We start from the raw sequence: 23,555 nt of genomic DNA, 5'->3' as shown, positions 1-23,555 counted from the left end.
ACAGAGACGCCCATGATGGAAATGTAAGAATATGTTTCGAATGTGGTGATCCTGATACAGGAAGAGCTAGTCCTACAGACCTATAATAAAGGCACAGGTCAGTAATGAGACAGAAGGCATTATGAGTCACATTAGCATTACACTGGAATCCCCAAGATTCAGTAAGACAGGATTTCACCACCACAAAAGTTCTGCAGTCCTCAGGCTCCTGTTTATGCAGGCCAGCACAACAGAAGTGAATCAAAAGTTAGTCAACCTGTTGATGCCATATATTCAAGGCGTCAATCTGCAAGCACTATGGCAAGACACGTACAACATCAGGAATGGTCAGTGGTAGCAGATCTCACATATTCCTCTTTTGCAGAGAGAAACAGGCTCCAACAAGCAGTCACAGCCAGCAAAAATAGAAGCATTTCCAAATTAAATATAACTTCCGAATCTAAGCAGTCTCTCCCAAGGAATAAATAGAAAATGAAAAACATGTCCTATGGCAAACAGTTCTTGAGAAAGAAAGCGAAACAGCGTTCTTATTGGTATTTCGGGTATTAAACTGAACCGGCTGCCACTGCAATTTCAGCGGACCTGATGGGGAAAGCACAAGGCTCCTGCACCTTTAAGAGTTGCCATGCAAGCTACACCTGCTGAAATTCAGTCTTCTGTACAGCTATTAAAGGTTCATCTGGCCATTCTATAATTTCCAGTGCTAGGTATATACAACTTTTCCTCACAGAGACGTAGAGATATAAAACATTGCCCCTATCGGAAAGAGAGAGAAAGGGAGAGCCCATGGCCAAATGCAGCTTTAAATTTAAATCCAGAAGTTCAGGTTATATAAAACTCTAACCTCATTTCATCTCTGTGATACACACTAGTCTCAGGGCACAATTACTACTCATTGTTCACTGGGACAGCAAACAGTAGGGCAACTAGGCAGACTCGAAAGTAGGAAAATGCTGGCTTGGGCATTTATGCTTAAAGAGTGGTGAAGACTCCTCCTATCAGACATCCTATTAGTGAGGTAGTTTCAGGCCTTGAGGTTGTCCTGCTGGTATTTGTCATCAGCAGAAGTTTTGTATATAGTTTAAACTCCTTGAGCTGATATTTGCTGCAAGGGGGCAAAAGAGAACAAAACAAGCACAGATGACTCTGCATGAGTCAGTGCTTATTACCATTGCATCTTGGAGCACCAATGATTAGGAAACAGAGTCATAAGAAGTCAGGACTCACAGCTTCTGTTCCTGACTCTGCCACTGACTCACAAGGCAACCTTTGGAAAGTTGCACAGTCTCTGACTCAGACGCCCTCCTTTGCAAAGAGATCGGATCATTCCAACAGCCCCCCGTAAGTATGTTGCAAGAATAAATGATTATTATGTAAAGTGGTTGTGGGTGCATGTTCACTATGGAAACTTATGTTTGCCGTCAGATGGTAAAAGTTCTTCAATAACAACCTCCTCCTCCTCAACACCTACGGTTAAAAAAGGTGGGCTTACACCATAAGAATTTGTTTGCCAGTTGAGAGTCCCAGAATCATGTACCAGTCGGCACATCATCACTCTGTGGGCCTGCTGGAACATATTCTCACCCCAGCAGAGGATTGTTTCCAGGTAGGGGTCAGAAGAGGGTCTTGAATAGCCTTTGGCTAAGACAACTGCGAGGCTACCAGCATGAGTTTGACCAGGCTGCGGGGGGCGGTGGAGGACAGGGGTACCTGGCGTGCTCTGGTCCACGGGGTCACAAAGAGTCGGACACGACTAAACGACTAAACAACAACAAGACAACTGCTTCCCCCGCTCCCTCGATCAAAAGCAGTGATAGAAACTAAGATATATAAGGTAATCACCAAATGGCACCTTAAACCTAGGTTACGGTTGCCACAACGGAAAGTCTAGGCACCATTTTCTTTTATAATGAAATTTATTATTCTTGTTATTATTTTTCATTTCACTCCCACACCACTTTATATTTTAAAGAGAAAATATCTAAGCAGTGGACAACACATTAAAACATCCATCAAACCACCCAGAATAAAACAAATTCAAGCTTCAAGGAAAACATTTCAAATCCTTCTCTAAGTGACATTTAACTCTCCCCATATTTATTGACTGACTTAATTTATAGAGCTGCCACATAGGAGAAGTACGCTAGGAACCAGTGCGGTGTACTGGTTAAAGTGCCAGACTAGGACCGGAGAGATCAGGGTTCAAATCCCCACTCAGTCCTGAAGCTCACTGGGTGACCTTGGGCCAGTCACATCTTCCAAACCTACCTCACAGGGTTATTGTAGGGATTAACTGAGAAGCAGGGCAAACCATGTACTCCTTGGAGCAAAAGGTGAGATAGAAATGCAATAAATAAGCTCTTCTGCTCACCTGCTTAAGAAAGTGGGACGGTGCCAGCCAGATGGAGATGTCCTTTGCCAGCGTGGTGCCCAGAGATCTCCGTGTAGTTGCAACTGGACCAGTGCCCATTGCAAAAAGTGCCTGGCTAATTCCTAACACTGATGAAGAGCTATAAACAACTAAAGAGGCCATTCCACCATTATTTGAATAGGGGATCTTCTCTGGCATGAGAGATCAGAAACTCATTAAAAGGGAGAACCAGAGGGAAAATGCAAGCAGCACAAACAGAAAGTCTTCAGCTGAGCTCTTCTTCCATTTGAGTTACTCTTGGGCACAAAAAAGATACAGTAAAATGTTTATTATATATTACAGTTAAAAAATAAAATATTGTGCAGCACCTGATACATTTCTATACTACCCTTCATTAGAAATAACCTCAGGGTTAACAAACAAATTAAGACCAGTACTAAAATTCATTACTCATTACAAATGGGCACCACTGATTGACCACCTACAAATGCCTTGGTGAAGTGATATATCCTCAGCTGGCATCAACATGCAATTAAAGTAGATGCCAGTTGCATTTCTGATGGGAGGGCATTCCAGAGCTATAGCCACCACAGAAGAAGACCTACCTTGAATCACTGCCTGATGCACTTACTGGTGGCAGCGCCAAAAGGCCCTCTCCTGCAGATTTTAAATCCCAGGATAGTAGAAATACAAAGAGGTGCATGTTCTGAAGCAATCTGAGAACAGCCCACCCATCAAGTTTTCCATTGTGCCATCCCAAGATGGCAGTGGCCTTTAGGTTTAAGCTTTAGCATCCTTAACTTGTAATACATTATGAGGCAGTAGTTGTGAGTAAGTAAGTACTAGGCTTTCCCAGCTGTACTGCTTTAAAAACAACAACAACATGCCCCTGTATATCTCCAGCTTTCTGTAACAGAACTAAGGGTTTCTGTTACAGCTTTGGAAAGGTATCTTATCTCACAGGACTGATGCAGAGATTAAGATGGCACCTACAGAGTGCTTTGACAATTCTAAAATGCTATATACGGTAAATGATAAGAATTATTCTACCACAATAAATCAGCAGAGGGGCTTGCAGAAGGATGCTCCACCACCTTCTCAGAAGTGTTCAAAGCAGTTTACTTGCAGTTTTACAGAATCCATGCCCAAATCCTTTCTGATAGGCCAGCACAGTCTCTTATAGGCTCCGACACTGGGAATACTTTCATTACCCCTCTTCTCCATGGAGAAGTCATGTATCTCCCCTCCCCATCCCCATCCCCCATAATATTGAGGGTATAAGGCTTCTCTTTATGAGGCTCTGGGTGTGGGGTTGGGAGTTCCCTCTCTAGCGTCTCACTCTTCTATTTTCCATCTCTACCCCATCCAGAAAGCAACATGAGGTTAGGCTGCTTCTTCCTCCACACCTCTCTCTGTCTAGGTAGCAGCTGCCAGGACATTACCTCGTTCGTTTCTACATGGTTCCATCCTTATTTCAGACATTGTGATATATCGATATATTGCTATGTTTAGCTGGAGATATATCAGGGTGTTGAAAACCCGATATTGCCCAGCCCTACTATTTAACAATCGTGACAGGTGGTGATAGGTTGAAGCGAAGAGAAATCATGACTTAGCTGCGGAGGTGAGATTCCAAGGGTAATTCCTGGGTTATAACTCAGACTCTTATCCTCAACACACACTCCCTATTGAGCAGTGTTCAGATATATAAGCTAGGCGCCAAATCCTGGCTCATTTAACCAGGGTGAAATCAGCCCTGAGTGCTCACTGGAAGGACAGATCGTGAAGCTGAGGCTCCAATACTTTGGCCACCTCATGAGAAGAGAAGACTCCCTGGAAAAGACCCTGAGGTTGGGAAAGATGGAAGGCACAAGGAGAAGGGGACGACAGAGGACGAGATGGTTGGACAGTGTTCTCGAAGCTACCAGCATGAGTTTGACCAAACTGCGGGAGGCAGTGGAAGACAGGAGTGCCTGGCGTGCTCTGGTCCATGGGGTCACGAAGAGTCGAACACGACTAAACAAGAATCACCAAAATGGAATGCCTAGTTGCCATTTTGGAGCCAGACGACTCAAAAGGCGTATTTTTCAATACAACCTTTTGGTTCCTGAAATCCATTCTGATTATGCAGGTAAAATAAAATGGATAGAATTCTACAGGATGTGTTGCTAGTGTGTGATCCCCAGGCATGCACCTCCAGATGGTGCAGAAGTCAGGTGCCATTATGGCATCCGGGCATCTTCACTTGGTTGCAAGTGGCCTATAGCCAGGTGCAAAATGTGTCTGGCAAATTTTGAACGCTGCTCTTGAGCGTCCAGAAAATGCTTAGGCAAAACTACAAGGGCACTGCTTTACTGTAGTGCTTCCCATCGAAAACATATTTCTACACACCCTTTTATCATACAGGCATAATAAAATATCTAGATTATTGCAACGAGCTTCATAGCTAGCAGAAATAAGAATCTGCTTCGATTAGATATTGTTTGCACACAATTGTGGCAGCACACAGCCATTCTGTGCCACAGGTTCCCCAGTTAGAGGGCTACTCTAGTGCTCCTTCTTTGTTCACAAAATGAACAACTCTTCCTGCTCCCCACACAAGCGCACAAATTCTGCCACCACCTCTTACTTCTCTGAAGACTCCCAACACAATAAATTGCCCTGGCAGGCAAGCAACCACAATCCAGATTCTTTAGTGAAGACACATGGATAAACAAAGAGGAATGAAGTCACTTGCTGAAATACAGTCAACCACTGTCACCTAGACAGGCTAGCTCATGTTTAGTCTGAAGAGTAAACAGGAACCTTCACTCCTACATGATGAAGCAATCACAAAGCAACAATGACCTGGAGTGTTAAGTCAGAGGAAGCCTGCCAGCAACGGGAGTGTGAACCAGGGTAGGGCACTGGTTGTGTCTGGATGTTTGAAAGTCAAGTTTCTGAGTCCTCACACAGCTATGAACCTCACAAGGTAGCACTGGGCAAATCAATGCCCAAGCCTGGTGATGTGACTAGAGATAATTATTTTTTAAAGTTGCTATGAGCACCTTGTGAAAAAGGAGGGATGTCAACATGAAAAATGCTGAAGAAGTATCTGAAGAAGTGTGCATGCACACGAAAGCTCATACCAATAACAAACTTAGCTGGTCTCTAAGGTACTTACTACTGGAATGAATTTTTTTAATGAAAAATGCTGTCAGGTTACAGCAAATGACCTTGAACAAAGGAACAACTACATACAGTGGTACCTTGGGTTAAGTACTTAATTCGTTCCGGAGGTCCGTTCTTAACCTTAAACTGTTCTTAACCTGAAGCACCACTTTAGCTAATGGGGCCTCCCGCTGCTGCCGCGCCGCCAGAGCACGATTTCTGTTCTCATCCTGAAGCAAAGTTCTTAACCTGAGGTACTATTTCTGGCTTAGCGGAGTCTGTAACTTGAAGCATATGTAACCTGAAGCGTATGTAACCCAAGGTACCACTGTACTACTAAGGAAAGAAAAGCCCCCACTGACACATCTTTCCTCCCAGCATATTATTTCAGAACAAAGTTATGGATTCACTGTTTTATCAAACTCAAAAGATTCCCCTATCCCTTCAATACACTTTCATTTGTTGTAGTTAAGCTGTTCATCAGATATGGCAGTGGAAGCAAGCTTGATACTGACAAGCGAAGCTTCAAAAGAATCAGAAACCAAAAGCAGGAAAAAGGAAGTGGGGCAGCTTACCTTGAAGCATTTGGGGTTCCCAGCCCTGCATGATCAGAGCTTCACAATAGAGTTTCAGAAAGGGAGCGCACGATTCATGGACTGCTGATCCGCGTGGCAGTCAGAGGATAAATGAGCACTACTCACAAACTAGTTGCTTCTCGAAGAAAGCCACTCCCTACATCAGTAGGAGTTGTACGGCAGATTGGGGAATTCACGCTGAAGGGCGGGGTGTAAAGGGAATTTATGACCTAGTCTAGGAACACTGAATCATTCCTCTGCCCCCAAAATGGGTTATCATTTTGTTCTTTCTTATCATGCCTGACACGAGGGCTCAACAACCCTCCCTCTCCAGCCCTGGAAAACTAGGTAATGAAATAAAAATGAATGTATGCTACCAAGTGTACGGCAAATAGCAAGTATGGGAGAGGAGGAGTTCATTGGGATTGTGGGGGAAGTTAGTCCTTTCTTCTCCTGCCATGCTATACACACAAAAGTTAGGGCAACCAGCAGGTTTGGGGGGGGCATTGTTGGGACTGCAACACTTGATGAAAGGTTTTGGGGTGTTTTTAAAAAAATGAAAAGCTCCCCACAGCCCATATTGAATCTGGAGGACAAACCCATTAGTAAATGTTTCATTTAACATCTAGTTTGGCCCCTCACATTCTTTGACGGGGTGGCTAAACAATGGTCCTGCAGATGTTGCAAAACTACAACTTCTATTAATCCTAGCCACCATGGTCATTGATCAGGGATGATGGGTGTTGCAGCTCAACAATATCCAAAGGTCCACAGCTTTCCTATCACTGCTCTAGGATCGTCAGAGTTGTATGTTTACTACCATCACCATTAATAGGATTCCCCTTGTTTATTTTACGTCGCTACATATGACTCCTGCTTCAAGACTAAATTATGCTATCAAAGATATAAGGGGCTTGTTTCCTTTCTCTATCTTCCTCCATGGACCTGTGATCATTTCTTTTAAAAATTAACAGTGAGAGGGTAGGATACTCTATCTCAATCTGCACTCCTCTGTTTTCCCAAAGTGAAGTTTTCATGGTTGGACTTCTCTATTCCCCCCACCCCATTCACCAATTCCCCTCCATATTTATTTATAATTTCACCCCCAGAGAGCTAGAATACTGAGAAGGGCCAGGTGTAGTGGTGTTTTAACCGGATAATAGATGTCCAGACCACAGCTGTGTGTATTTGGAGGTCGGTTATGACAGTAAGTCAGTCTTCTTGACGGCCTTTCTAAAAATGTATGTGCTGCATAGAAAGCCACATCCTGTTATCTTTTGAAAAAGCTAGGGAAACCCCAACATTAATAAGCAGAAAATAAGCATTTTTATTAAAAATAAAGAAAAACAACAAAGACTATGAGCAATAATGGAGCTATGCATTTATATTATGGTAGCAAGGAATGACCCGCAATTAAAAGAATTCCTGAATATCAGTTGGTAGATTGTGTGGGAACTAGCCAACTTTAGGGGTGGACACCAGGCAAGAATGGGTCGGCTGGTTTACAGTCAAACCTCGGTTCCCGAATGCCTCCATTTTGGAATGTTTCAGTTCCTGAACACTGAAAACCCGGAAGTAAATGCTCTGGTTTTCGAACGTCAAACACACCAGGGACCCAATCCATATCAGGAGATTACACAGCCGGGTTGTTTAAAAAAATGAGAAAGGTAATTCCTAGAACAGAATTCAAAGGCATGGCAAAAGACATGTCTAGGTTTAACTCCAAAGTCACCTAGCAAATTTATGTAAGAGGTGAGATTTGAAGCAGTTTTTCTGGATCACAACACAATCTTATAGCCACTGTGCTGTATAAACTTTTGCTGAAATGCTGTATAAACTTTTGCAGGTCCATGACAAGCAGGAGCTACCTATCCCTTCACTGAATAGACAAAATGGCTACAATGCCAGCAGCTTGTACATATTCATGGCACCCTTTTGAAGACACACCTATGACGGCACTGAAAACTTGGGTTAGCTTGGCCTCGCCTATACTTGCCACACAAATCCTGTTAAGAGCAGCTCAGTCTCAAAACTGCTGCAACTCAAGTAAGTATGGTTTAGGACTCCCATGCAAACCATCTTAAATGACAGCGTCCCAAGAGGCAAGGATTCCTATATTAGATGGATGTTTAAAATCCAGGGTTATCAAGTGACCAGGAGATGTACCTCATTTCAACACATCAGTACTGTATTAGAGCATTCCAGGTCTACAAGAGTAAAATGAAGTGTCTGGGAAAGGAACATGCTGGATCATGTCACAGAACTGTACTTATCATAAGCAGGCCTCACCTATGAACGAGGAAATTACCTTACAGTCTGTACTGCATGCAAGCACATTATAATTACAGAGATAGCATCACCAAAGTGTCCTTCCTGACTTGGTAGAGCTGTCCATAGAGATTTGCTGCTTCCCACTTCTCTCTCTCACTTAATGCACCTTACTTCTCAGGGTTTGAGTTTTCTTTATGTTCTTTAACCTTAGGGAACTGTCCCATTTGGGGGCATCAGGGCTGCTAGATACTACTGTAAGCAAACTACCATGTTGGAGATACATGAGAAAAAGCAAAGGGAAGCAGCATATTACAGAAGAACTTAACACACGTGATATGCAAAGCACCACCACTCTTTCCTTATGAGATCTGCAGGTGTTATTGACATCAGTTTGCCTCAGATATGGCTGAAATAAGAAGTCATGTTGGTTAAGGGACTGCTGCTGAAAACCGGAACTCCGTGTCAGTTCCCCTCTCATCTCTCTATAAAGCATAGTTAAGGAAATACATAAGGCAGCAGCATCACTTTCTTAGCTTTCCCATCTAGTTTACCCCAGTGGCAGCCAATAAAAAGTGAAGCGGAAGCAATGAAATTTATGGCATGACATCAGTGTCCCATGTTTCCTTAACTACATGCCTTACAGGGAAGAGGAGGGGGGAGACAAGATGAAGATGCCGTTTTCAGCAGAAACACTTTAATCACCATTCCGACTTTATTCCACCCCTATAACTCAATAAACACCGGCATGCACACTTAAAAAAAATGCCCTTCCCCCCCCCTCCATGTACATGCCCTTTCACATTAAGTTCAGTTTCACATTATAAGCTCAAGTCACCATAAGGTCACTGCAAAGCAATTCCCATTCTGAAAAAATGATAACATGTTCACATCTGGGAAACATTCACAACACCAATAAGTCAGGAGCAGCCTAGGATGTACTTGACAATTTCCTAAGTGACTATGTATATAAACTTTTTACTGGAACTGACCAAAGCACTCCTTTTACTTTTGTATTGCATTGTTTGATATTTGAAAAATGAATTTATTTGTTGTTTTTAACGAAACCATGTATATAAACTCCTACTAGTGTGATCTTCAGTACAGGAAGGCTCGTAAGACTTCAAGACAAAGTTGGAAGCGGCCTTAAGATGTGATATGATAACAACTTCCCTTGGGATGCAGCTCACTATGCAACAGTTCCACCTGGATACCAATTACCATATTTTTTGCTCTATAAGACTCACTTTTTCTCTCCTAAAAAGTAAGGGGAAATGTGTGTGCGTCTTATGGAGCGAATGCAGGAAAACCATGGCTTTAACTATACAGACCTTTGTTGGCAAGGTGATGTCTCTGCTTTTTAGGAGGCTAAGAATATTATTATTTTTATAATATTGTTTATTATAATACATACTTTTGAATGGATTCGTTTCTGTTTGTATTGACTTGAATTGTGAGTAGGGACCACTCCCACTATTGAAACTTATATTGGCTTGAGTTCTTGGTGTGCTTTTTTCTTGGTATATTTCCGTATTTATTGCTCTATAAGACTCACTTTTCCCCTCCTAAAAAGTAAGGGGAAATGTGTGTGCGTCTTACGGAGCGAATGCAGGCTGCGCAGCTATCCCAGAAGCCAGAACAGCAAGAGGGATTGCTGCTTTCACTGCGCAGAGATCCCTCTTGCTGTTCTGGCTTCTGAGATCCAGGATGGTTTTTTTCTTGTTTTCCTCCTCCAAAAACTAGGTGCGTCTTGTGGTCTGGTGCGTCTTATAGAGCGAAAAATACAGTACATGCATGCACAGCCATACCTGAAGACAGATTCCTACTGAATGTTTGTTTTGCTATTGGGATTGTAGTTCCATTTGTGTTTCTCAAGCTGGTCTCTGACTGTAATAAATTTCATGTTTCAATCCCAGCAAGCATTTACAGCAGGGGCCAGTAAGCTTTTTCAGTAGGGGGCCGGTCCACTGTCCCTCAGACCTTGTGGGGGGCCAGACTATATTTTGAAGGGGGGGGGAATGAACAAATTCCTAAGCCCCACAAATCACCCAGAGATGGATTTTAAATAAAAGCACACATTCTACTCATGTAAAAATACCAGGCAGGCCCCACAAATCACCCAGAGATGCATTTTAAATAAAAGGACACATTCTACTCATGTAAAAACACGCTGATTCCCGGACAGTCTGCAGGCCAGATTTAGAAGGTGATTGGACCGGATACAGCCCCTGGGCCTTACTTTGCCTGCCCATGTAAATCTAGCTAACTCCTTTCCTGCCACTAGGTGTAAAGCTAACAAGCACCCTAAAGCTAATAGTCAATTCACCTTTCAAAAAGGAACACACTCCTTAATGAGGGGGAAACATACTGGCCTCAGTATGGACATATTACACATTCCCCTCTTGTTATTAGGCCGCTCCAGAAAAAGGAGTGTGGCATAGGAGGAGGCTGATTTCTGCTTGGACCTGCACCAAATACTTTGCCAAATACTTTGCCAAAGAAGGTAACACTTTTCTAACTTCACATGGTTTCAGGACAGGTTAAGGATACTGTGCTTTATAAAATCACCCTTCCGATTGGCTACTACACCAAAGTGGCCAGTACAGTTATGAGAGAAAATGAAACTGGACATATTCTAATCTCGCTGAGGACTAATCTCTCTGTGTAGGGCTACATTCTGCAAGAGCCACAAAAGCCACAAAATATGGGACTGGATGCAGAATTCAGATTCTTAAGAGTATCAGCTCTCATTTATTTATTCTTAAACTTTCCATTCCTTAGAAATGTGTAGATATGCTTAGAGAAAATGTATGGACAATGCCAACTAAAATCTCAGAAGCCAGAGAGATGCCAAACTGAGACTGCAATCCTAGTCACACTTACATGGAAAAAAACTAATTGAACGCAGTGGTACTTACTTCCAAGTAAATATGAGTAGCATTGCACCAGGGATTGAGACATGGTTGTATGGCCTTTTGCTTTTTACCTTTTTTATATTGCCCTGCATTGTGCTTTGCCTGTCAATGGTCTGAAAATGAGAATTATGCACAATAAAATAAATTATGCAGATTTACATAATTTATACAGCCTGTACAGTTTGGTTTCCCCCACCAGTGCAGTATTTCTCCTGGATGGAGATTGTTAATTTGTTTAGCACAGAGTACATACAGCTCTGGCAGTGGCATATTCTACAACTAATAATGTTTTGTAATTGATACTGACTGGACCCAAGGAGCACAACACAAGGAGGGAATACTAGTTTTAGTTTTAGTTTATTTCTCCATTTCAGGTGAGGCATCCCAGAGTGGTTGCCAACACTACATTTCAGCTGCTGGCTGAGAGGAAAGCAGAAACATGAAACCTGTCTCATTCTTAACTGAACTGGAAGGGAAAACAAAGAAAGGGGAAAAAATCAATACTGTGCACACAGGTTAAAGACATTAGCTTGTTAAAAACAGAGCAGAAAATACAAAGCATTTCTCACTGTTAGTATTACTGGGTGCTAAAGTTACAGGGAGGAGAAAAGGAACCACAAAGGGAGAATACGCTCAGAAGGCAAACAGCAGCCAATATCACAAAAGTTTGCAAACAAAATTAGCAAAACATTTTTAAAATGCTTATCGTCATGTGTTGCAAACCATTAACAGGTCTCAAATAAAGTTGTTGGAGCAACAGGTGCAGCAGAGATGCCTATACTGCTTCATGGAAGAACATGCACCCAAGAAGCCCCAAAACTCACTTTTCTTGGGCACATTGACAGAACACTCTCCAAGGCAATGTAGAAGAAGATAACTAGGACTACTGCTTCCCCTGCAGTCATTGGGGATTTACAAGGCATTACAGATCCCAAACCAAAACAACAGGATACCAGCGACATGACTCACACTGTACTTAACACAAATGTTAACGGTATAGCACTGCATCCTAAGTTCTACAGAAGTACTTAACAATGTCCAGTTTTTGCTCATGTGAATATGCCTACAAAACAAGTTTGTTTTAGGTAAAGGTAAAGGTAAAGGGACCCCTGACCATTAGGTCCAGTCGTGACCGACTCTGTGGGGTCGCTTTATTGGCGTACAGCTTCCGGGTCATGTGGCCAGCATGACTAAGCCGCTTCTGGTGAACCAGAGCAGCGCACAGAAACACCGTTTACCTTCCTGCCGGAGCGGTACCGATTTATCTACTTGCACTTTGACGTGCTTTCGAACTGCTAGGTTGGCAGGAGCAGGGACCGAGCAACGGGAGCTCACCCTGTCGCGGGGATTCAAACCGCCGACCTTCTGTTCGGCAAGTCCTAGGTTCTGTGGTTTAACCCACAGCGCAAGAGGGTATAAATCCCACCCACTTTCATTACCCTTTCACTTAAGACATTTGAGTTTTTTGCTTACCACATATATTTAGCATTACTAAAACAGTCGTTTTTTGCGGACTCCCAATGACCCCAGGCCCCAACTCAAGTCCTGCCAATTCCCAATGAAGTAGAGAAGGATGGAGGGGGGGGGGAATCTCTAATACAAAGCAGTTTGGGGTGGGAGGTTTAGAGTAAGCTCAGCCTCTCTCTTGCTAATGCTTTTCTCTCAGCAAGATGCTTTAAGTCAGAGAACCTCTTTGGGACAAAAACAGCTGGGGGAAATTGGGGAAAGTTTCCCCTCAGTTCCCCAGCTTCATACAAAATCCGTGATGAGCGAGTACTGAAACACAGGCCTGCTGCCATCATGTCTAACTAGGCTTCATATTTTGTGGACATGGGACCCAGTATTTTTTCCTCAATAGGATACAAGTTTCAGCTATCACAGCATGTATAAACAGAAATCCGGTCAAACACGTATTAGAAGGACAGACAGACAGAGAGTCTGGGATTTTTTTTAAAAAATGTATGCTACAAGGAATTATTTCATAGTTGGGGTGGTTGGGGAGAAGCACACAGGGCCTCAGCCATGTTGCTTTGGGGCCAGTAATTCTAACAGAGGTGAAAGCAGAAACCTATCTAGTCCCCATAAGATCAAGCAAATCACCTGTGATAAAAATATAAAGCAGCTGGGGATCCAGAGTTTCCTCACTCCTAAACTTCTTGATCTCCGGATAAGAAAACAGCTTAGAGGTTTTGTTGTTTTTTAACAATCCCATCACAGTCTAGCACCCCTTCTCCTTTTTAGAAATGAAATGAGAGGCAGGTGGCTGCTATCATAGCCTAGTCAAAGTCCTAGCTGGGAACACCCACAAAGTAAACAAATTACCTCACCATGGAAAAAAAGGGAGGTAACTGGGGACAAAACTAGGTGAAAATATTCCTTTTAATCTGCGCAGAAGGAAGATGGAACGTAACCCACCATTTTTCTCCTGTAGTGGACATTGCGCTGGGTAGCCCTCTCTATACCAGTACCACATCCCAGGCACTTCTTAGAGACACAGTCTGCTACCACAGGCCTACCACCCTCCATCTAGGGTGGGTGCTCTTATACCATCTCCTTTTATTATTTTTCATTTGGGCTGTTTGTATCTCAACTAACAATTTTCAACGATAGATAAAAGTGGCACAACTCAAAGCACCAATGGAGTGGGGCCACACGGCCTCACAGTAAAAGGTATTAGGTTTTTTTGGGGGGGAGCAAGAAGTGGATATGACAGAGGTGTATAAAATTATGCATAGTGCAGAGAACGTAGATATGCTCCTCCAACATCCTGCTATCATGCGCCACACAACATCGGCCCCCACAATCTCCTTCAGAAGCTGGCACCTCTGCAGTGCATTATTTAAAAGTTGTAGTGATAGCTGCAAGCTTGGACTGTTTGGTTTCTGACAAGGCTGTCTACCCCTCCCAATTGGTGATACATGCATGCGCGCGCACACACAATGAGTTTTTGGGTTATTTTTTGGTTTATTGGTTCAGTGGCAGGCACAGAGCTCCCTTTTATTGGGTGGAAGGGGTTCTGAGCATCGACATTTGTTATGAAATGGACATTTCTTTTAAGCCAAATTGCTTAGCTATCCAAATGTGTGCCTAGGTCCAAAAGGGCTGGGGACTTCTGAGCCTCTCCATACCAGTTGATGAGGAAGGTGAAAGAGAAAGAGAGAGGAATTTCACTGGTGTCCTCTTTGTGGACTTCCCAAAAGCATCTGGTTGGCAAACATGGGAAGATGATGCTGAACCAGATAAACCTCTGATCCAGCAGGACTCCCCTTATGTCCTTAAATAGCTGGCTGCCACTGGACAAAAATCTATGCCATATTAATGTATTTTCATCTGCACCCATTTTTATAACATGACAAATTGAAGCAAGTCACTTTATTCCTTGTGGAATTTAAATACATCATTGCCTACACTGATACCAAGAGGTGTTTAGTTCACACAGCAGAGGCCAGATACATGTTAGAGCATCTTCAAATAGGCATCAGTAACTGATAAATAACTAATCAGAAAAAGACCCTTCTTGGTGGTTATATCTAATGCAAACCTACTGAGCAAAATATTTATTGGGCTTGTACCATATGATTCCTCTATCTCTTCCCCTCCCCCTCCAATTCTGCTCCAGAAGGTGACCCAATGCTCCTGAGCAGATTTTGCAGGATGGGTTTTTTTTTGAGAGGGGGGTGTTCCTGTTAGATTTCACCCAAAGTGGGTTTGCACCACTTTAACTATCATGGCTTCCTGAAGGAATCCTAGGAATTGTAGTTTGCTAGAGGTGCTCAAATTCCGTGGTAGAAATCTCCAGCTCTCCTGTCAGAGCTTCCTGGAAAAGGAAAGGGGCTGTTTTATTTGACTGGCTTAAAACTGAAGTATAGATACTCCTAATGTGAGTTCAAGAACAAATCGAGTGTAGACTCAAACAGGATAGGTTTTGAATCTATCACAAGCCAACAGCATGTGACTGTCAATGCGACAGTCCAAGAAGTACTAATATGTACTAAAATGCAAGGCATGCAGGTAACGTTATTTGCACATGCACACACATCCCTACACAAACACATTTTCATAATAAATTAGTATTCTTGCTGGGCAATGCTGAAAAAGTACTGCAGTGATCAGAGCTGCAGCTTCAAAGCGTATCAGATTCAGATGCTGCATAAACAATGCAGGATTTCCAAAAAACATAGAACAGTATAGGTTGAACAGTGTAGAAATAGTTGGGGTTTTTTAAGCCTAGGGTAAAATGACACACACTGCAGAAAACATAAAAATGTCTTCCCAGCAGTTACAAGCGCCAGTAAATTCAGCAATTTACAATTCTCTCAAAAGGGCATAAGAGGACATTCTCTGTCATTACTTCATATCATCAACATTCACCAAAACTTAATAGCAGACATAATAACAAGCTATACTCTTATTTTTTTATGAACTTCCCTAGAAACTGGACTAAAATCCCCTCCAGAAATTTTGTGTGCTACAAAGTGACATATCAAAGTAGCTAAGAGTGACCTTTAAAGCAGTGTTTCCCAACCTTGGGTCTCCAGCTGCTGTTGGACTACAATTCCCATCATCCCTGACCATTGGTCTTGCTAGCAAGGGATGATGGGAGTTGTAGTCCAAAAACAGCTGGAGACCCAAGGTTGGGAAACACTGCTTTAAAGGCCTGAAGCCTCCAAGGGGGTTAGTACCATTAAGGAAGCCCGTTGTGGTAAGTACATTGATGAATAGGGTCCTAAACTAAGACTTAACACAGATTTCCTACTAATTTCTTAATGAGAAAAAAACCCAAAGTGATCAATGAAAGGAACAGCAACAACACTTTTAAAAGATGCATATGCTACTTCTTGTGAATTGTCTATTCATAGAACTTCTGCCAGAAAAACTTACTAATACAGTGTGTTTACAGATCAGAAAAAGGCTTGCTTAACAAAGCAGAGCAGAACAGGATTGTGGAATATTCTTCCATGGTTTTACTGATCATGATCCAGCATGTGGAGAATGTGATTCTACATGTAAAGAGCAAATTAATTGTACAGAAATAGAGCTCGGTTTCTGAGTAATTCACATGGAAATACCTACGGTATCTGATATAGAAGGCTTTAAACTAAAAAATAAAAATCTTAAATTTGGCCCAGAAGCATATACGGTAGGCAGCATAATTAGCCAGTAACAGATGTTACTGTTGTACTAGTGATTACAAGTACTCCCAAACTACTGGTCTGCTCCTTCAGAGGAAGTGTAACCACATCCAGAACAGACAATTGACTAGTCTGTAGTGCAGGACAGGCAACTGACTAATCACACAACCTCCAGTTAGGTAGGTATATACCATGAAGAAGAGATGTTATGGTATGAGGGCATCTAGACCATATACTCACCATACACTAGATGACATTTCAAGTGCTCAGCTCTTAAGTTTCTGTGGCCAAATTCAAACAACCATACATTTTTTTCAGTGTTTGCAAGTGCACTTTGCGTTTTCTTAAGGAGTCATATTATGAATGACAAAAAAAGATGCAAAGGAGCAAAACAAAAGCAGTTTTTTATGATATCATTGGTTATGTCTGCTGCTGAAAATCAAAAATTCTACTAGGCAAGTACAAGCCCCTAATCTAATCAATGTAGCTCTTTGGTTGCAAACCCAAGTAACTTATCCGCAGTAAGATAATTTCTCTTCTGAAATAACACAAATAATTTCTCTTCTGAAATAACTCACAATGCATTCATGATAAAAAAGCAAAGGATGTACACAAAAGGGGCTGGCAACTGATTCCCCCCCCAAAAAAAATGCCCTGTAGACATAATCCCTAATGTTACACCAGAGAGAGAGAATGTATACCCTGTAAAAATGACATCTCTTATTCCTCCCCCTATGCAGAGTCAGTCATTTTCTCTCAACTTCAACACACAGTGTCTTCTGTTCTGCAAAAACCATCTATGGGCGTCATTTTCAAGAAAACTGAGGACAATAGCTTAACAGCCAGTGTGCAGAAAGCTCAACATGGAGACTAAAAAAAAATGCAACCACAGAAAAGAAAAGAGGAAATGTGCCATTTATGGCTCAAACACAATTTAAGGTTTTGTTTTTAGCATAAACAGGAACTTTCTGTTAACTGATTACAGCTGCATGAAACAGCTTGCACAGGTCACATGGAAAATACATTATGCTCCCCCCACCCCTCATTGTTATCCGAGACTCCTCACCCACATGTACACCTCATAAAAAGCAGTTGATTTTTTCCTTGAAGGAGCTATTAAAACCTGTAAGATGACAGGGAATTAAACAGAAGAGGAAACCATCTACAGGAACACATTAAAATTGGTAGATTTACATGATATAGAGGGCAAGGGGGAAGGGGGGGAAGAGAGCAAGCATCAGGTCAGTCTCTTCCCTCGAACTGTATGAAAGGCTTAGAGATCTCTCTCACACTCATACATAGAGCAAGCTACCCAAGGGCATTTGAAAAAGGGGAGATTTACCACTCCAAGACAGCTCTTGTAGCCCCTTTTCAAAGGACAGAGCCATGGAAATATTTTTAAACAAGTATTTTAAGCAAACACAGATTTCCCCCCCATACCTACTGAACTGTCAGGCTTAGTGGAAAGTAGCAAATCAGAAGAAGGCCGGATGACAGATAAGTGTGTAACAGAAGGGTGGGGGATGGGGGATTTTATATTACAATAAAGGATCCAGAGGGGACCTTATCCAGAAATGGGGAATCCAAGCCCCATCAGCTCAGTCACACTCTCCCCACACTTCAGTGATGCTCACTGACAGGCACACTGCTGAGGAGTCAGAAGGGATGCCACCCTACCCCTAATGTGGGTATCATTTGCACAATGCATGCAGTATTTTAAACAACCAGGGAGAAGTACATAAAGTGCAGCAACAACCCATATATGCTATAAGGCTGAGCAATGGGCTACAGGGAACCCCCACAGCTCAATACAATGTTTAGCTTTGTGCATTTGCAGATGTCACCAAGACCAGATTCAGAGACGCTTCTGCACCCCAGCGGATTACAGTATGAGCAAGGTGGCAATGAGGTAGCGGCCTACCCATTTCCACTGACTAACGTGGCAAGGGGACTGCAAAGAAAGAGAATTTAACAAAGTAAGTGCTAAGGTGCAAGCTTCAACTCACAATGAAGTCACACAGGCAGCATGTGAGTGCAGATGGGGGGGGAGGGAAGGGGATGAAGAAGGAGGAAATCTCTTGTGTGGCTTCGCAAAATTAATACAGACTAAGGGAAGGCAAAGGAGCAGAAGTAAAGGAGCAGAAAATAGAAATCACACACACACAAACACACACACACACACAGAAATAAAGAAAAGGAGCAGAAAATAGAAAGCACAACAGTAAGAAACACCATAGACAGAATAATTGCCACATATAGGAAGAACAAGGATATAGTTTGAGTTCCACACTTGCAATTTTATAAATAATTTAATGTGTCAACACAAATAGAAGTTACTAATATTGCAATTGTTGTATAAGGGATGATGATGACCAGAATGTATGGAAACTAGTAACATTTTGGAACACAGAAATATAGCAAATAACCAAGCCATCAATTCTAGCACATGGGGGGGGGGACCTTATCTAAATGATAAAAATCGATATTTGAACTACTGATAATAATAATTGTATTATAAACTGGTATTGCAACAATGAGGCTATTATTATTGGATTGTAGTTGAAAGCCAATAAAAAAATGCAAAGCACACGCACGCACACACTTAAGAAGAATTAAGAAACCCAAAGGCTCGTTTGCACTCTCTCTAACAGCTCCATGCTAACCCTAAACGAGGAAGAAAACGCCATTATCTAGAGAAGGGGGAAACGGGAGGTTGCAAAGAGCGCAGGATTAGGAAAAGGAGAGAAAAGGGCCTCTTCTCCTTCCTCCTCCGCCGCCACCACCATCATTGCCCCCCAAACCGAAGGGGGGAAATGCCCTCTGCTTAGCCAAAGAGGGGGCGATCGATGGAAAGGTGCCAGGAGTGGGAAGGGAAGGGGAGAAGGGCTCCGATCCCCCTTGGCCCTCTCTCCGTTCCCGCCCTGGAAAGAAGAGGCTCACCTTCCGAGAGCTCCAGCTCCAGCTCGGCGAGCTGCTCGCGGACCTCCCGGGGCAAGCTGGCCGGCGGAGACACGGCGCCGTTACCGCCTGGCGGCTCAGCCATGATGGGGAGGGAAAAGTGGCCGACTCCGGCGGCGGCGGCGGCAGCAGCTGCGGCTCCTCCTCCTCCTTCCTCCCCTCAGCGCTGAGGGCTCCGGATCCCGCCGCGCCAAGCAACGGCGCCCGCCGCCATGGCCGTGATCCTCCTCCTCCGCCCGCTTCGCCTCCGAGCGCCGCCGCCTCGTCCTCCTCCGCGCAGCCGAGCTGAGCCCCGGCTAGGTCACATGAGAAAGGCGGGAGGCGGGCAGGCCCAGCCCGGGCTCCGGCAGCAGAAGCAGCAGCAGCGGCGCCGCCACCACCGCGCGAAACGAACGAGCGCCGCCTCAGGCAGGGCTAGGCCTAGCCGGCGAAGGCGCCACGGCTAGCTAGGCCGCGGGCGACCTCCGCTGGCCGCCTCGGACAAGCGCACGGCGCCGCGATAGCGTTCGCTCGGGCCATACTTCCCTTCTCCCCTCAGGTGCGCAGCCTGGGAGTCATTTTGGACTCACAGCTGTCCATGGAGGCACGGGTCAAATCTGTGTCCAGGGCAGCTGTTTACCAGCTCCATCTGGTATGCAGGCTGAGACCCTACCTGCCTGTGGACTGTCTCGCCAGAGTGGTGCATGCTCTGGTTATCTCCCGCTTGGACTACTGCAATGCTCTCTACGTGGGGCTACCTTTGAAGGTGACCCAGAAACTACAACTAATCCAGAATGCGGCAGCTAGACTGGTGACTGGGAGCGGCCGCCGAGACCATATAACACCGGTCCTGAGAGATCTGCATTGGCTCCCAGTATGTTTCCGAGCACAATTCAAAGTGTTGGTGCTGACCTTTAAAGCCTTAAACGGCCTCAGTCCAGTGTACCTGAAGGAGCGTCTCCACCCCCATCATTCTGCCCGGACGCTGAGGTCCAGCGCCGAGGGCCTTCTGGCGGTTCCCTCATTGCGAGAAGCAAAGCTACAGGGAACCAGGCAGAGGGCCTTCTCGGTAGTGGCGCCCGCCCTGTGGAACGCCCTTCCAGCAGATGTCAAAGCGATAAACAACTACCTGACATTCAGAAGACATCTTAAGGCAGCCCTGTTCAGGGAAGTTTTTAACGTGTGATATTTTATTGTATTTTTGGTTTTTATGGAAGCCGCCCAGAGTGGCTGGGGAGGCCCGGCCAGATGGGCGGGGTATAAATAATAAATTATTATTATTATTATTATTATTATTATTATTATTATTATTATTCTGAAGAAAGCGCTTACCATTGGTTTGGCGCTTGTGAGGCATTTCCAGAGGTTTCCATATCTTCCCACCAGGGGGGACAACTTGATGTAAAATATTGGGGTATCGTCGTCCACGTGACGCAGTGCAAAGTTTGAATGGGAATGCCATCAACTTTTTTGGGGGGGTGGTCAGTGGGACCCCTTCATATATTTTATGGGGGCGTCAAAGCCCCCAGAGCCCCTAGAAGATGGCTCCTATGCCTCCAACATACTTTTGAATTCTGGTGCTGGAGGAGACTCTTGAGGGTCGCATGGACTGCAAGAAGATCAAACCTCTCCATTCTGAAGGAAATCAGCCCTGAGTGCTCACTGGAAGGACAGATCCTGAAGCTGAGGCTCCAATACTTTGCCCACCTCATGAGAAGAGAAGACTCCCTGGAAAAGACCCTGATGTTGGGAAAGATGGAGGGCACAAGGAGAAGGGGACGACAGAGGACGAGATGCTTGGACAGTGTTCTCGAAGCTACCGGCATGAGTTTGACCAAACTGCGGGAGGCAGTGGAAGACAGGAGTGCCTGGCGTGCTCTGGTCCAGGGGGTCACGAAGAGTCGGACACGACTAAACAACAACAACATGCTTCCAACATTTATCCAATCAAAATACGGACATCCTATTCAATTAGAAGAAGTGCATTTTTCTAGAAAAATACAAGTTGTTAAAAAGTTTGGCTCCAACTGTAACAACACAAAAAATAGGTTCCGGTACTGCATGCCTTTGAGTAACCCCTGAGAAAAAGCACGAGGAAGAGGAGGTGGAGCTTTTTTATAGAAAAATACCGTAGGTGCTGGTAATCACAATGAAGTTGTTACAGTAAGAGCCAAACTTTTTAACAGCAACAAAAAATAGGTGCCAGTATTGCGTACCCTTGAGTAACCCCTGAAAAAAAGCGCTAACACTAATAATACCCTGAACATCAGACTGGGTTGCTCTAGCCGCTCTGGGCAGCTTCCGACGTACAGTGGTACCTTGGTTTACGAACTTAATCCATTCCGGAAGTCCGTTCTTAAACCGAAACTGTTCTTGACCTGAGGCACGCTTTCCCTAATGTGGCCTCCTGCCGCCGTCACCCTCGGATTCCATTCTTAGACCGAGGTAAAGTTCTCAAACCAGGACACTACTTCCATTTTTGCGGAGTTTGAAAACCAAATTGTTCGTAAACAGGACTGTTCTTAAACCGAGGTACCACTCTATATAAAAACATAAAACACTAAACATGAGAAGACTTCATTATACAGGGCTGCCTTCAGATGTCTTTGAAAGGTTGTCTAGTTATATCCTTGACTTGAGGATCGCATGACTCCATACCCTCCAATATTTCTCTGATGAAAATAGGGGTGTCATGAGGAAAAGCGGGACATTCCAGGATTAAATCAGAAACCAGGAAGGCTTCTGTAAATCCAGAACTGTCCCTGGAAAATAGGGACACTTGGAGGGTCTGGGCTCTAGAAGCACTGAAGTGGGTCACCCCACATGCGTAGCTCAAGTTTGTTTTAGACCCGGGATTGCTAATGACCAATATTAAGATGAAGCGGCTGCCTTGCATGTTGAGCATGCTGCTTTATGGAAGTGAGTTGGGGGCATGTTGATCTCCCTGAAGTGACGCCTCAACATCTTCAATACGTGCAAAGTCAAGGAGATTTGGAGCATCACATGGCAGTACAGTTGGGGAAAAAGATGTGCTCTCCCAAGCCCACATGACCAGCATGTTCACACTTCTGCTGCAGCAACGTCTACACTGGTTCGGTCACGTCCACAGGCACTCTCATACTCTGTGGCCATCCTACAGCTACAGGATCCAGCCTTCTAGCCAGCATGCTCAATGGTGACATGCATACAGGAAACCTGACCACAGAAACACCATGCTCAAGAACAGGAATGAATTCTCAGGAATTGAGTAAGCAATGTGGGAGGGATTAACAAGTTGTTCTCAACCTTTTCAGGCCAACACATTTTGGAAAATTTATGACGTGTCATGGACATGAAAAACCTGGCAAATGCTCATAATCACTCATCTCCAAAAAGTCAAAATATCAGTGCCTCTGTAGCCACCTTTTTGTGTTTAAAGCAAGCTGCTTTGGGGTGGGGCAGAGTTCATTGGCAAGCAGCAGTTGGGGTGTTTAAGTGCACAGTAGTGCTTGTGGACTCCAGGATTGAGTAGAAAGTATCTTTTATTTCACTTTAATAGGCAGGGTTGATATGCGATGTTGTGCATATCAATATATTGTCAAAATCACTCACAAGCTGCATTTAATCTCAAACCGCTAACTAGATTCCTTTGCTCATTTGAGATTCCTTTGCTTGCTCCAGGACAGGAAATCTGTGGTCCTCCACGTGTGTCTATTCCAGTTCCCATCAGCCAACATAAGTGACGAGTCGTAAAACAAGTTATGTATGAAGGTTCCCCATTCCTGGTTTTCATAGTAAGGCTGAAATCAATGCTATTTTGTGTGGTAATGAATCCTCATCTATAAAATGTAGTCAGGAATTGAGGCTTCCCCCAGGCTTTTCACACTTTGTGACAAGGTGGGACGCGGGTGGCGCTGTTGGTAAAACCTCAGCGCCTAGTGCTTGCCGATCGCATGGTCGGCGGTTCGAATCCCCATGGTGGGGTGCGCTCCCGTTGCTCAGTCCCAGCGCCTGCCAACCTAGCAGTTCGAAAGCACCCCCGGGTGCAAGTAGATAAATAGGGACCGCTTACAAGCAGGAAGGTAAACGGCGTTTCCGTGTGCTGTGCTGGCTCGCCAGAGCAGCTTCGTCACGCTGGCCACGTGACCCGGAAGTGTCTCCGGACAGCCAGCGCTGGCCCCCGGCCTCTTAAGTGAGATGGGCGCACAACCCTAGAGTCGGACACGAC

At 44.1% G+C, this 23,555-nt stretch overlaps 1 protein-coding gene across 1 annotated transcript in view; it reads right to left on the bottom strand.

Moving 5' to 3' along the window:
- The window catches only part of DIP2B (disco interacting protein 2 homolog B), a 182,034-nt gene extending 162,536 nt beyond the window's left edge, over positions 1 to 19,498 (bottom strand). Inside the window, exon 1 of the mRNA XM_081899067.1 lies at positions 19,352 to 19,498. Within this exon, the coding sequence (XP_081755193.1) occupies positions 19,352 to 19,454 (103 nt within the window). The 5' untranslated portion in view covers positions 19,455 to 19,498. The remainder of the gene's footprint in view (positions 1 to 19,351) is intronic.
- Positions 19,499 to 23,555: the final 4,057 nt, after the last annotated feature.

Source organism: Podarcis melisellensis (assembly GCF_964234715.1).
Source record: "Podarcis melisellensis genome assembly, chromosome: 2".
Taxonomy (NCBI): domain Eukaryota; kingdom Metazoa; phylum Chordata; class Lepidosauria; order Squamata; family Lacertidae; genus Podarcis; species Podarcis melisellensis.
The sequence above is the reverse complement of the archived record's forward strand: the minus strand, read 5'-3'. Positions and strand labels throughout refer to the sequence as shown.